This window comes from Nycticebus coucang, chromosome 11 (genome assembly GCF_027406575.1).
Source record: "Nycticebus coucang isolate mNycCou1 chromosome 11, mNycCou1.pri, whole genome shotgun sequence".
NCBI lineage: Eukaryota > Metazoa > Chordata > Mammalia > Primates > Lorisidae > Nycticebus > Nycticebus coucang.
This window is the reverse complement of record NC_069790.1, coordinates 126,066,901-126,082,890: the sequence shown is the minus strand read 5'-3', so window position 1 is coordinate 126,082,890 and position 15,990 is coordinate 126,066,901. Positions and strand designations below refer to the sequence as shown.

The 15,990-nt window shown below is 40.3% G+C and overlaps 1 protein-coding gene across 2 annotated transcripts in view; it reads left to right on the top strand.

Moving 5' to 3' along the window:
• The window catches only part of LMBR1 (limb development membrane protein 1), a 241,507-nt gene that overhangs the window by 145,177 nt on the left and 80,340 nt on the right, over nt 1–15,990 (top strand). For both annotated transcript variants that reach the window (XM_053609599.1, XM_053609600.1), the window contains 3 exons: nt 3,076–3,202; nt 3,693–3,761; nt 4,994–5,058. In XM_053609599.1, the coding sequence (XP_053465574.1) occupies nt 3,076–3,202; nt 3,693–3,761; nt 4,994–5,058 (261 nt within the window). The remainder of the gene's footprint in view (nt 1–3,075; nt 3,203–3,692; nt 3,762–4,993; nt 5,059–15,990) is intronic.

Genomic DNA, 15,990 nt, shown 5'->3' with positions numbered 1-15,990 from the left:
CTACACATACACATATACACATAAGAAAGAAAAATGAAAGAAAAATTAGCTGAGCATGGTGGTGCACCTGTGGTCTTGGCTACTCAGGAAGCTGAGGCAGGAGGATCACTTGAGCCCAGGAGTTAGAGGTTTCAGTGAGCTGTGATGACACCACTGTACTTTAGCCCCAGGTGACAGAATGAGATCCTGTCTCAAATAAACACAAAAGAAAACAAAAGACTTTGCAGATCTGATTTTGAGTGTGCTCAACTCAGTGGTTAGAGGGGGTGGGACGAAAGGCATGAAGATGAATGACCCACACCATTATGCAAGTTATCTTTCATTCTGCATTGCCGCTCGTGGTATAGCCAAACCTGTAATGTTTTTGATTTATGCAAGAGCTCTACATCCTCATTTCTGACACGATGTATTGTGCCTCAGAACTCCTTGATTGAGCAGCTGTATGTACTATTGGGACCTCTTAGCTCAGTAGTTCTCAACCTGTGGGTTGTGACCCCTTTAGGGGTTGAATGACCCTTTCACAGGGGTTACCTAAATACATCCTGCATGTCATATATTTACATTACAATTCATAACAGTAGCAAAATTACAGTTATGAAGTAGCAATGAAAATAATTTTATGGTTGGGGGTCACCGCAACATGAGGAACTGTACTAAAGGGTCGCGGCATTAGGAAGGCTGAGAACCACTGTCTTAGCTGCTATTGCAGGGCTTGCTGTTACGTTGTGGCAGTAACATTCCTTCTTGCTTCTGCTCAAAGTAGAGGGAACAACACCCGAGCCCCCAGCAGGTTCAGTCACATACCCCTAGGCCTCTTGGTCTCCAGATGTGTGTCAGTAGGTAGTTTTGTTTGGGATTTCTGCTTGTTCGACTTTCTGCCACTTGGGTGAGAGTGTTCCTTACCAGGTCCTGGGAATCTTCTCATATCCTTTAACCCAACCAATGTGAGCCCTTATTTTCTTTTGTAGAAAGCCATGTCTCTGTTAGTTCCCCATCCTTGTCAAAAACTGTTGGCAGTCCACAACCGTGAAGGATCTGAAATTTATCCTGGTAGCAAGCTAACAAGTTATTTTCCTGTTTCAAGGATGCTTGTAGACATGAGCTTCCTGGGTCAGAGAAAGAGGACTTTTTTATGCATAGCACAGCAAGTGCACAAGCTTCCTGCTGGTGCCCAAGCCCCACAAGGGCAGCCCCTACGGTGGGCTTGTGTCATAGCTAAGGAACCCTGAACTTAGAAAAAACCCTTGGATTTTCAAGCAAATCTGTCTGACCTTTCCTTGGAGGTGAACATTATCATATTAGACAGTAAATAAACCTGTCCTCTGTTTCAGAGAGAGATACTGTCTGTGACTTCCAAGGTTATTTATTATATAGATGTCCTTGAGAAGACAGTCCTGAACAAGAACTGTCCTTGCCTCTGCTCATGAGATGCACAGAAATGTGAAGATCTGTGGAACATTGTCTCTCAACATGTAGGACATATTTAGGGAAAATAAATTTAATTGTTAAAAAGTAATGACTTTAGTAAAGTAGTAAGTAGTGTGTTTGTGACTGTTCCTATTTTGTCTCACTTGAATAGTAGCTACTGGCACAAGATCTCAGTGTAGAAACGCAGGCCTCATCCATGCTTATGACCTCATCCTCTGACCACCCTTATTAGTGAGAGACATTACGGTGGGCTGGTTCTCAGTTTTGAGGAGGTGTTTTAAACCTGCCGAGGGCAGCCTTTTGGTAGGTCTGTGATGCTGTTGAAAGACCAGTAAGGAAAGTCTCTTTGCCTCCAAGGTCATTGTACTGTCAGGCGGGATGTGTCTTTATGGTGTCAGAGCATTCCCGTTCTTGTTTCTTGAATTGACAAACTGGGCTTTGTTATTTAAATTCTATTGATTTCTACAATTCAGCAATTAGAAAAGAATATTTAGGACAAAATTGAAATAAGTGCATTTTGGATGTTTATAACTTATATCTATTTTTAATGTAAAATGAAAGGTCATATGATTTATTGAGAAACATGAATGTATTTTATAATTATTTTTGTTGTGTTAGATATTGTAGATTAGTGCATTATAGTACAAAATATCAGTAAGAGTTTTTAACTTTAGGTAAAGATTCAGTCATTTGGTGACATTTCAGGAGTATAAGGAAGTTTCCCTTACTACCTCTTCCTACAGTTTTTGTGTTTAAGTCTGCCATACAGTTTGGCCCTAAGGGAAGATATGATTCCTCATTATATTCCATCCCTGTGCATTAGTGAAAATTGTATATAATGTGAAGAAAGGAATTATATATAATTGATAAAAGTAACGTCCACGGCATTTGTAATAGTGGACTGCACTGCTTGTTCCTCGGCGGCACACCAGGGGGCGCCCGAGCCGCGGCTGTGCACCGTCTGCCGCGATCAGCCTTGCAGGCTCGCAGTTTGAAGCGCACGTAGAAATTCAGTGGAAAGTGTTAGGAAAGTCCTTGTTAAAAATATCCAGTGTATTCACCCCTACTATGAAACTAACTTAGGACCTTCACATGAAGCTATAACCAAGTTTCAACCTAAGAACAGGGGGAAGGGGGAGAGCGTGGGGAGGGAGGGGGGAGGTGGGTGGAGGGAGGGGGATTGAAAGGATCACACATGTGGTGCATCTCACAAAGGTACATGTGAACCTTGGCAAATGTGGAATGTAAATGTCTTGACAAAGTAACTAGGATAGTGCCAGGAGGGCTATGTCAACTAATGAGATGAAAATGTGTCAAATATTCTATGAAACAAGTGTATGGTGCCCCATGATCATATTGATGTACACAGCTATGATTTAATACAAAAAAAAAAGATTAAAAAAAAATGGTTCTGCACGTGTTTGTATGAAGAATGTTTTTGTGTTTTATTCCAAGTTTGATAGTATTTTCCATAATTTTGAAAAGAAAAGTCAGTCTAAACATTGTAAACTTTAAGCATTTACTGTTCTTTTCTGTTACAAATACAAATTTCCCCAGGTTCCAAAGGATTATTTTATGCTTTCATAAGCTTATTGCTCATGAGATGAAATAAAACACTAAAATAATCTCTCTTATTATATTTTTCAGGGAATCAGAGCACGCATTTTAGAAACCCTGGTCATGCTGGTGCTTCTTGCATTACTGATTCTTGGGATAGTGTGGGTGGCTTCTGCCCTCATCGACAACGACGCTGCGAGTATGGAGTCTTTATATGGTGCGGATTGGCTTAAACCAGCTTCTGTAATGGAGACTGTAGTTTGGGGTGTAATTACGCATTCAATTTTAAAAGTGTTATCAATGACTCTTTTTTTAGCTAACCCTTCATGTTAATTTATAGAATTAAGAGGTTTTCAGATATGTTTATGAGAATAAATGAATTTTCATATCAAATGGATAGAATGACTAAGCAACTTTTCGGACTTTTTTTTTTTGGGGGGGTTCATTAATTTTCATTTTTTAAATTCCATGGAGGCTTTTAGTTTTTCTCTCTGCAAACAGGTTCTACCATGTGGTTATTTCCTCTTCTGCTATTTTAGATCTTTTTATTGTACATTTTAGAAATTATGTGGTTTAGTAGACTCAAATAGGCAATTATGATTAATTATTATACTTTAAGATATAGTCAGCATGTATCTTAATACAGACCAACTACATCTTAATATGTAGTGTTTGGATTTATTAAAATATGTTTCCTCTTTTTATAGATCTCTGGGAGTTCTATCTTCCCTACTTATATTCCTGTATATCATTGATGGGATGTTTGTTACTTCTCTGTAAGTATTTTTCTGACTTAATATTGATAGGAAAGTAGAATTGTCCTGTATTCTGGAAAATTTATGGGAAAGTTTTCTCCCAATATTCCCTCACAACTTGGAGATTTTTTTGCATTGGCCCTAACATGTTTTGTTGTTGTTATTCAAAATAAATTTTAATAAATAGACACTTTGAAATAATGAGATACTTTTGTTGTTCTCTAAGGAAGTCCTCATCCCTGGGTTATTATCTAGAGAGAGAGATACATTCTCACACTCACACACACACACACACACACACACACACACACACACACCCCTCCACATGCTCACATACTCCCACACACATGCCTTTCCTCCCCCCACCCCCATCACAATGTTAGACTTTACAATAATTTATCAGTTAATTAATTACAGACAGAGTTTTGCTCTGTTGCCCAGGCTGGCACGGCAGTGGCATGATGATAGCTCAGTGCGTCCTTGAATTCCTGGGCTCAAGTGATCTTCCTACCTCAGCCTCTCAAGTAGCTCAGACTACAGGTGTGCTCTACCACTCCTGGCTAATTTTTGTTTGCTTTTTGTAGAGATAGGGCCTTGCTATGTTGGCTAGGCTGGTCTCAAACTCCTGGGCTCAAGCCATCTTCCCACCTTGACCTCTCAAAGTGCTGGGATTACAGTCACGAGCCATCACATTCAGCTTAGATGGTGCTTTTAAATGGAAATGGTAGAATTCTGTATGATGATTTTGTGATTTTGATTTCAAAATTTGTTTTGTTTTACTTGCAGTATGACAACCTGGCTTAGATACATGTAGTTCAAAGGACTTAAGACTATAGTTGTTACTTTTAGAGATTCTTGTCTGGTTCTCAGTTTTATTAATACTTGAGATTTAGTCTGTCCTTTACTTGGTTTTCTTTAACTTCTTTTAAGCAGAAGTGTTTGTTACTGTTCACCTACTGGAATCTTCTGTCTTCATGCATCTTTCCTTAGCTGTAGTAATGCCCGTCCTCACACTGCCCCTCTGGCTTTGTCACTGATGAAGTTGAACGATGCTCTGAGAAACACTGAGAATGTAAATTGGAGATAAAAATATAATAATAAAAGTTGAACGATGCTCTGAGAAACACTGAGAATGTAAATTGGAGATAAAAATATAATAATAACCTTTGACCTGGTTCTACTTTTTATGACGAGTTGTTTATCTCTCCGAGCTCTGAAATAGTTTCTCTCTGTTGGTGATCTTATTTCTGCAGTGTGTACACCAGTTGGCCTTTCCCGTATGTTCACAGTGATGGGTCAGTTGCTAGTGAAGCCAACAGTAAGTATTTCATGATGAATCATTTCATTTTTTAAATAAACATGTTTATATTTCAGCATCTTTTAGGCTGTGAACTAGCATTTAGAAACATAAGAATATATTTATAGGTTTATCACTCAAATTGGTAAATCATCTTGGTCTTTGGCAATCAATTTTGGTTTTGCTTTTAAAATACTAACCATAAGCACAAAGTAAAAATTTTTCTAACTAATTTTAAGACACAATTTTCATATATTTGCAAGTATTTTAGTTGTTCATTGCATTATACCAAATAGTACCTATATTATGGTCCACAATTTACCACGCGTATGCTTTGGTTTACAAAGCAGTTATGTTTCTAAAATTTGTCTGCATATTTTATCTTGATTAATTGAATTATACTTTTCTTTTAATCCCCAAAATACTGTATAGTCACTTAAAAATGATTTTCCATTGGCAGTAATTGTAAGTTTTCTTTGGTTTCTATTTTGTCAGATACTTAATAGTATAAAAATAATTTCTTACCTGTGCCTAGGGAATTTGTCATTTAATTTCTGTTCATGGATCCTTATTGCCTACTATCTCAGATATAAACTACTTCTATATTACAAGGTCTCTCATAGCCTGTCCCACACATGTCCCCCATGCCTTTCCTGCCCACTTACCAGCCAGCTGGGTTGCTCTGAACAGGCTCTCTACGCTCCTTTTCCAGGGGGATCTGTGTGTCCCTCCGGTGCCTCTTTCCTCCTCCAGCTGCCTAATGGCCTCCTCTGAAGGCCCAGCTACTATATATCTTTGAACCTCGGCTCACTTCTTTGAGTAAAAATAATCAAACTTCTCCCCCTGCATTCTCATCTTCCCCTTTGTGTCTCACTAGTGATGCTTACTCAGTCCTGTGGCCATGTGTTTGTCTTCCCTGTCACAGTGATCCATTCAGGGACGACACTGGGGAGATGGCATATGGATGTTCTTTTAGTAAATGTTTGCTTAATTTTGAAAGTCATAATCATTTCATATCTTCTTTTAAAAGTAACATTAATTTACAGCTTGGCCCCTGTAGCTCAGTGGCTAGGGTACCAGCCACATACACCAGAGCTGGCCAGTTTGAACCCAGCCCAGGGCCTGCCAATCAATGACGACAACAATAGCAACAACAACAAAATAGCCGGGCTTTGTGGCAGGCGCCTGTAGTCCCAGCTACTTGGGAGGCTGAGGCAAGAGAATCACTTAAGCCCAGGAGTTGGAGGTTGCTGTGACCTGTGATGCAACAGCGCTCTACTGAGGGTGACATAGTGAGACTCTCTCTCTCTCAAAAATAAAGTAACATTTAATTTATAAAAATACATAAATACATTTTATGAAAAATACGTAAATGTATATGTGCTCAAGTACAACACATATGCGGTCAAATCTTAGAATTCACTTTCCTCTTAGAGAGGTTTTGTGACATTGCATTCATTTAGTTTCTTCTTACTTATCTGGGTTTTTTGATCTGTTGCTCCATTTCTACTTTCTGCCTCTTAAATATAGACAAACATTTAAACTTCGGTCGTTGGTCTGAAATACTGTTAGTGCTTTGCTATGTGCACCTGACCGTGTCTGTGCACATCACTTCTAAATGCCTGATTCTAATGAGCAGAAGACAGTGGAAAAATTTCAGCAACTTAGAAGTGCTATACCTGAATGTCCCATGAAGCTGAACACTCCACTGCCAAAATTAAATTTTCTCCCAAATTTGTCTCTTATTAACAATATCTCAAAGCCTTAGTTATCTTTGCCTCTTTTCTTATTCCTAGCATCTCATAATAAAGGTTTTCTATTGAGTAATTACATATGTACTACATGCTAATGATAAACACTATGTTTTACACACACGATTTTATGTCCTTGATGACAAATCCATAAGATAAGTAGTGGTATTCTTATTTTACGGTTGAGTTAACCCCAGTTCAGGGAGACTAAGTAGCTTGTACAAGATCACAGATCTGTGAGATGGAGCAGGGTTCGAGCACAGGCTTTAAGCTACTGTTGGTTCTGCTATAATCCACAGAGATATAGAACTGCTTCCCTACCCAGTGGCCATTGTACCTCTTCCCCTCTGTGTTTTTTTTTATAGTTTCCTCTGATTGAAATGTCCTGATTCCTTGTAGTAATTTAAGCAATCAGGTAAGATGCTACTACCATCAAGAACACTGATCCAACCGGTTGTGGTAGTGTGCGCCTTTGGTACCAGCTACTCAGGAGGCTGAGATGGGAGGATTGCTTGAGGCCAGGAGTTCCAGATCAACCAGAAACATAGTAGATCACATCTCTTAAAAGCTAAAAAAATAGGGGTGGCACCTGTGGCCCAGTGGGTAGGGCGCTGGCCCCATATACCGAGGTTGGTGTGTTCAAACCTGGCCCTGGCCAAACTGCAACAAAAAAATAGCCGGGCGTTGTGGCGGGTGTCTGTAATCTCGGCTACTCAGGAGGCTGAGGCAAGAGAATTGCCTAAGCCCAGGAGGTGGAGGTTGCTATGAGCCATGTGACGCCATTGCACTCTACCAAAGGTGATAGAGTGAGACTCTGTCTCTACAAAAAAAAAAAAAGCAAAAAAGGAAATTCTGGGAAGCTGGCTGACTAGAAGCAACACTTGGCAGAGGCTCCTGATCAGAGGGAGAAAAACTGGTCAGAACCAGACTTTATGAAACCAAAGAGTGGGGAGCCGAGCCAAAAAAGAAGTTTGGCAAGCTCTGACTCCAAGGAAGACATTCAAGAAGACAGGTACAAAGCCTATTGTCTAGAGGATAGGAGACCCGTCTCCCAAGTGGGAGGCTCGCTGTGGGCTGTCTGCAGGTGAGCAGGGGACAAAATACCTCTCATTTTATCTCACTGGAGAGAGCTGCTAAGCACTGGGTCTCCTTCTCCAGGGAGGTCCCACTTGTGAACCTAGACACCCCACCACCAGGCATAAAATTGAACAAATATTTTCTCCACAGTTCCAAATTCCCAGTCCTCCCTTCCCACCTTGCATGGCGGTCTGAAGTTCTGACCCCTGTAGAGTCTAGAGTGTTTGATCTTTTCCTGAGGGATCTGGGCATAGTGTGGACTGATGAATATCAGAACAGAATCTGTGACTAATGGGGAAGGAAGAGGGTTTGGGAAGAAAGGGACATGCAGTGGGGGAGGAGCAGTCCCCTGGTAATGACTTTGCTGGGCCAGTGTTGGTGTTGAGCCCAGTTCAGGTTGTGTCTGGTGGGAGGGGGAGCAGAACCCCTGGCTGTGACGGTGCTTGTAAGCAGGAGAGTGGTTGCCTGGTATGGACTGAGCTCAGCAGGTTGTGTGAGGATCTCCGCCTCCAGCTGAGGCTTCTAGCAGAGGATTGCCAGGTGTGGACTGAGCCTAGCCACCTCTGGCTCCAACTGAGCCAGTGAGCAGAGGATTGCCTGTGGGTGTGGACTGAGTCCTGTGGGCAGGGGCAAGGATCCCCTGCTTCACCTGAGCAAAGGAGCAGAGGCTTTTTGGGTGTGAATTGAGCCTGGCTTGCAGGGCATGATCCCTGGCTCCAACTCAGCCAGGGAGCAGAGGCTTGCCTGTGAGCATGGTCCCCTGGCTCCAAATGAGCTGGTGAGCAGAGGCGTGGATGCCTGCTGTGAACTGAACCCGGTGGGTGGGGTCCCAGACTCCCGGCTTTGATTGTGCCTGGGGGACAGGGGCATTGATGCCCAGTGGGGACTTTGACAGGCAATTGGTGGCTCACCAGCAGGGACCGGGCAACATACCCTCAGCATTGTGGGACAGAACTAAGGATTTCTATCCACAGTTGTAGACCCTTGGATCCCTCTCTGTTAAGTAGGGTTTGTGCTGCCCGAGACAATTTGATTGGAACTCGCATCTGGGCCTGTCCACCAGGGAACACTCTGAGGTTGACCTTTGAAGTTCTGTAGTGGAAAAGAACTGAATGGTGAGGGTGGGGCACTGTGGCTGTCTGTTTCTGTCTCTAGCTGAGATTTAAACCTAATACTGCGACTTTTTAGGATAGGGTAGAGGTTGGCTGATTTCAAAACAGAGCCAGCTTGCGCTGTCTCACCAAGTAGGTCCCTGGTCAAACTCTGAAAGGGGCCTTTGTAAGATTGTAGGGGTTAAGCCACAATTACAAAGCCCAGGGCTTTGGTAAGGGGATGATTATCTCTATTACCCAGGACCCCCAATTCAATCTCACCCTACCAGTTTTAATAACCAAATGGTAGAAAATAAACATGAAGGGAAACCAATGGAAGAACTCTGGCAATAACCAGAGTAGATCAACACCCCCGAAGAGTGACAAAAGAGATATAATTGAAGATGCTATGCATAGACAAATGTCTGAAATGTCAGAAATAGAATTCAGAATATGGATGGCAAATAAGAATAGAATGGAAGAAAAGTTAGAAATTGAAATCCAAAGAGTAGTTCTAAAGTTGTCTCAAGAAATTAATGAATTCAAAGACAAAGTCACCAAAAATAAGGAAATAATGAGAAAAGAGATAGCAGAGCTCAAGGAAATGAAAAAGTTATTTGAGGAGCTCTGAAATACAGTAGAGTTCCTCAGTAATAGAGTTGACCAGGCAGAAGAAAGGCACTCTGAAATTGAAGACAAATGGAGAGCAAAAACTGATCTTTCCCCAAGAGAGTTGTGGGATCACTCCAAAAGATCAAATATTTGTCTTATAGAAACTACTGAAGGAGAAGAGGATGATCCTAAAGGTACAGATATTCTACTCCAACAGAGTATGGAGGAGAATTTCCCAAACATTGGAAGAGATACACAAATTCAGATAGTAGACAGATTAAGAACCCCACCAAGACTCAATCCAAATGAAGCATCTCCTAGACATGTTGTGATTAATTTTGCCAAAGTTAATGGAAGGAGAAAATGCTGCAAGCAGCCAGATGTAAGAAAAGCATTACCTAGAAAGGAGGAAATGTCAGAGTGACTGCAGATGTCTCAGCTGAAACCTTTTAAGCCAGAAGAGGAAGGTCATTGACCTTCAATCTCCTAAAACAAAACAACTTTCATCCTAGGATCCTGTATCCAGCTAAACTTTCATTTATGATGGAGAAATCAAATACTTCGATGACGTGCATGAAGAAATTTGCCATAACTAAACCAGCTCTCCAGGATATTCTCAGACCCATCCTACACAATGACCAGCACAATGCTCTACCACCAAAGTAAACTCACCCAGAAATTTTTGAGCAAAACCCAAATTCCACAGTGGTGAAAGGATTAAAAATGTCCACTGGACATTTGAATAACATGACACCCAAAACACTACCATGCTTATCAGTTTTCTCAATTAATGTGAATGGTGTAAATTGCTCTCTAAAGAGGCACAGGTTGGCTGACTGGATACATAAATTCAAACCAGATAGCTGCTGCATACAAGAATCTCATCTTACCTTAAAGAATAAAAATAGACTCAGGGTGAAGGGATGGACATCTATAATACAGGCAAATGGAAACCAGAAAAAAGCAGAGTTGAAATTTTATTTGCAGATACAATTGGCTTTACACCAACAAAAATAAAGAAGGATAAGTATGGTCACTACATATTTGTGAAGGGAAACACCAAACATGAAGAGATTTAAATAATAAACGTTTATGCACCCTACTAGGATGCTCCTCAGTTTATAAAGCAAACCCTGATGGATATGAACAACTTGATATCTTCCTGCACTATAATAGTTGGAGACTTTAACACCCCTTTGACACTTTTGGATAGATCCTCCAAGAAGAAACTAAACTATGAAATACTAAACTTAGACCTGACCCTAGAACAAATGGACTTAACAGACTGCTACAGAACATTTCATCCTAATAAACCTGAATATACATTCTTCTCATCAGCCCACGGATCATCCTCCAACATTGATCATTCTGAGGACACAAGTCTAACCTCAGCAAATTTAGAAGAATAGAAATTATTCCTTGTATCTTTTCACACTACCATGGAATAAAAGTTCAACTCAACACCAACAGGAATATTCATACTCAAACAAAGTCATGGAAACTAAATACTCTTAGGCTGATTGACAGCTGGGTTGAAGACAAGATTAAAAAGGAAATCACCTAATTTATGGAACAAAATAATAATAAAGACAAAAATTACCAAAACCTGTGGGATACTGCAAAGGCAGTCCTAAGAGGGAAATTTATATTGTTAATAGCCTTCATCAAGAAAATAGAAAGAGAGGAAGCCAACAAGTTAATGGATTATCCCAAGCAACTGGAAAAGGAAGAACATTCCAACCCCAAACCCAGTAGAAGAAAAGAAATAACCAAAATTAGCGTAGAATTAAATGAAACTGAAAACAAAAGAATCATTCAGAAGATCAACAAAACAAAAAGTTGGTTTTTTGAAAAGATTAATAAAATTGATAAACCTTTGGCCAACCTAACCAGAAAAAGAAAAGCAAAATGTCTAATATCCTGACTCATAAATGATAAAGGAGAAATAACAACAGACACCCCAGAAATTAAAAAAAAATCCTCAATGATTACTACAAAAAACTTTATTCCCAGAAATATGAAAAACTGAAGGAAATGGACCAATACCTGGAAGCACACCACCCTCCTAGATTCAACCAGAAGGAATTAGAAATTTTGAATAGACCTATAGCAATCACTGAAATAGCATCAACTATACGAATTCTTCTAATAAAGAAAAGTCCAGGTTTCACATCAGAGTTCTACCAAACCTTTAAAAAGGAACCTAGTATCTATATTATACAACCTTTTCCAAAGGGTAGAAAAAGAAGTAATACTTCCTCACACATTCTAGGAAGCAAATATCACCCTGATCCCCAAACCAGGAAAGGATCTAACAAAGAAAGACAATTATAGACCAGTATCATTAATGAATATAAATGCAAAAGATTCAATAAGACCTTAGCAAACACAATTCAACAACACATTAAAAAATTATACCCCATGAACAAATTGATTTTATTCCAAGTTGGTTGGTTACAACCAACATATGTAAATCTATAAACATAATACATCACATAAATAAAATAAAAATCAAAGACCATATGATTCTCTCAATTGATACAGAAAAAGCTTTTGATAATATGCAGCATCCTTTCATGATCAGAACATAAATGATAAAGGAGAAAATAGGCGTAGAAGGAACATTTCTTAAGCTGATTGAGGCCATCTACAGCAAACCCATAGCAATATCGTATTGAATGGAGTTAAATTGAAAACATTTCCACTCATATCAGGAACCAGGCAAGGTTGCCATTGTCTTCACTGCTATTCAACATAGTAATGGAAGTCCTAGCCATTGCAATCAGGCAGGAGAAGGCAATCAAGGGTATATGAATAGGGTCAGAGAAGATCAAACTCTCACTCTTCACTGATGATATGATTCCATACGTGGAAAATCCAAGGCACTTAATTACAGCACTCTTAGGAGTGATCAAGAAATATAGCAGCATCTCAGGATCCAAAATCAATACTTACAAATCAGTAGCTTTTATAAATGCCAACAATAGTCAAGCTGAAAATATAGTCAAGGACTCTATTCCTTACACAGTAGTGCCAAAGAAGATGAAATGTCTGGGAATTTATCTAACAAAGGACATGAAAGATCTCTATAAAGAGAATTATGAAACTCTGAGAAAAGAAATAGCTGAAGATGTTAACAAATGGAAAAACATACTATGCTCATGGCTGGGAAGAAGCAACATTGTTAAAATGTCAGTACTACCCAAAGCAATATACAGATTTAATGAAATCCCTATTAAAGCAACATTGTCATACTTTAAAGAGCTTGAGTAGCCAATACATTACTCAGAAATAAAAGCAAATCAGAAGGTATCATGTTATCAGACTTTTGGCTATACTATAAATCTGTAGTGATCAAAACAGCATGGTACTGGCACAAAAGCAGAGAGGTAGATTTGTGGAATAGAATAGAGAACCAAGAGATGAACCCAGCTACTTATCGTCGTTTGATTTTTGATAAGCCTATCAAAAATATTCAGGGGGGGAAAGACTCTCCATTTAACAAATGGTGCTGGGTGAACTGGCTGGCCATCTGTAGAAGACTGAAACTGGACCCCCACCTTTCACCATTAACAGAAATGGATTCTCACTGGATAGAAGATTTACACTTAAGACATGAAACTATAAAAATGTTAGAAGAGAGTGCAGGGAAAACCCTTGAATAAATCGGCCTGGGAGAATATTTTATGAGAAGGACCCCCTGGGCAATTGAAGCACACCAAAAATATATTACTGGGATCTGATCAATCTAAAAAAGCTTCTGCACAACCAAGAGCACAGTAAAGCAAACAGGCAACCTTCAGAATGGGAGAAGATTTTTGCAGGTTATGCTTCTGACAAAGGTCTGATAACTAGACTCTATAGAGAACTCAAATTAATCAATAAGAAAAGAACAAATAACCTCATTTCTATGTGGGCAGGAGACGTGAACATAAACTTCTCTGAAGAAGACAGGTACATGGCCTACAAACACATGAAAAAATGCTCATCATCTTTAATCATCAGAGAAATGCAAATCAAAACCACTTTGAGATATCATCTAGCTCCAGTAAGATTAGCACACATCACAAAATCCTAAAACTATACATGTTGGCGTGGGTGCAGAGAGAAGGGAACACTTCTACACTGCTGGTGGGAAAGCAGGCTATTACGACCTTTTTGGAAAGAAGTTTGGAGAATACTCAAGGAACTAAAAGTGCACCCACCATTTGATCCTGCAATTCCTGTACTAGATATATACCCAGATGATGAAAAATCATTTTACAACAAAGACATTTGCACCAGAATGTTTATTGCATCCCAATTCATAATTGCCAAGACATGGAAGCAGCCTAAGTGCTCATAGACCCATGAATGGATTAACAAACTGTGGTATATGTACACCATGGAATACTATGCAGCCCTAAAAAAGATGAGACTTCACATCTTATATGTTTACCTGGATGGAGCTGGAACATATTCTTCTTAGTAAAGTATTACTTAGAAAAGTATTACATTTTTTAAGAATGGAAAAGAAAGTATCCAATGTACTCTATTACTATGAAGTCAATATATAATCACCTAAACATTCATATGAATGATAAAACATAACTATATTCCAGAAAATAGGAGGGATGAGAAGAGAGAGGGGAGGGGAGGAGGTAGGCTGGGAGGAGGGAGGGCATTTGGGGGTCCTCACCTAACATGCATAATGCAATGGTACATTTCAGAACTATTAAGAGTATAATTGTCTTACCACAACAAATAAGTAAATAAGTGATGGATGTGTTAATCAGTTCCGTGTAAGCATTTTACATTGTGTATCAAATCACTACACTGAACCCCATAAATGCATTAATGTACGCAGTTATGATTTAATAATAAAAAAAGCAACAAAAGTGACACTAGTCAAAACTTTTATCTCCACAACTGGAATTAATAGTTCTTGTTTGAACTCTTTTTCTTTCTTTTTTTTTTTGTGCAGTTTTTGTTTGGCCGTGGCTGGGTTTGAACCCACTACCTCTGGCATATGGGGCCGGTGCCCTATTCCTTTGAGCCACTTGCACCACCCCTTTTTTGAACTTTTGTTAACATTTTATGTAGGCTTCAGTTAATGATATTTATTTTGATCTTATAATTAAAAAAAAATTATCTCGTTTCTTTTGCTACTCTGGAATGTAAGGTGTTTGGGGTCAGGACTATGTCTGTCTTACACATATTTAAGCCCATTTGCTCATCGTGGTTATGAGGATAGGCTTCAAAGACACACAACTTTTCTTTGCTAAACCTCTGTTTCTTACAATATAAAATGGGGATGTTAACAGTCTGTTCTTCATAGGGCTGTGACAATTAAGGGGAGAATGTGTGGGGCACTTAGTACAAATAATTATGTGCTGATAAGTAATCTTTGGACAGTTTGCACAGAATATGAAATCCTTTTGTATATGTTAGACTAGGGGTGTCTACCCTGCAGGCCCCACAGGCCACATGCTGATTTTGTGAGGACTTAATTTGCTTGTCATGAAAAGTATGCAGGGACCTTTTTTTTTTTGGCTGATCAGCTTTCGTTAGTGTTTGTATATTTAATGTGTGGCCCAAGACAACTCATGTTCTTCCAATGTGCAGCAGAGGAAAAATAACAGTTTCGAAACCCCTGTATTAGACCTTAAGAAAAGTAAAAATTATCAATTCTTATACAAACTGGGGTAAGTGGGGTGAAGTGTTGATGGGAAAGAAACTTTGGGTCATGTCCTCTAAAGATACATGGTCCCTGCTTTCTCATGTAAACCTCCATCACAGCTGGGATTACTCCTCTCAGTGTACGGCTCTCTCCTCTGCAGGACTGTCACACATCCCAGCACTCCCCACAGCTCCCTGCATCCTGCTGCTCCTCTCCGTGTACCACAGTCCCCTCTGCAGGACCGTCACACACCCCAGCACTCCCCACAGCTCCCTGCATTCTGCTGCTCCTCTCTGTGTACCACAGTCCCCTCTGCAGGACCATCACACACCCCAGCACTCCACACAGCTCCCTGCATTCAGCTGTTCCTCTCCGTGTACCACAGTCCCCTCTGCAGGACCATCACACACCCCAGCACTCCACACAGCTCCCTGCATTCAGCTGCTCCTCTCCGTGTACCACAGTCCCCTCTGCAGGACCATCACACACCCCAGCACTCCACACAGCTCCCTGCATTCAGCTGCTCCTCTCCGTGTACCACAGTCCCCTCTGCAGGACCATCACACACCCCAGCACTCCACGCAGCTCCCTGCATTCAGCTGCTCCTCTCCGTGTACAGTCCCCTCTGCAGGACCATCACACACCCCAGCACTACACGCAGCTCCCTGCATTCAGCTGCTCCTCTCCGTGTACCACAGTCCCTTCTGCAGGACCGTCACACACCCCAGCATGCGCTACTCACTAGCGTTTCAGCTTAAGTGCT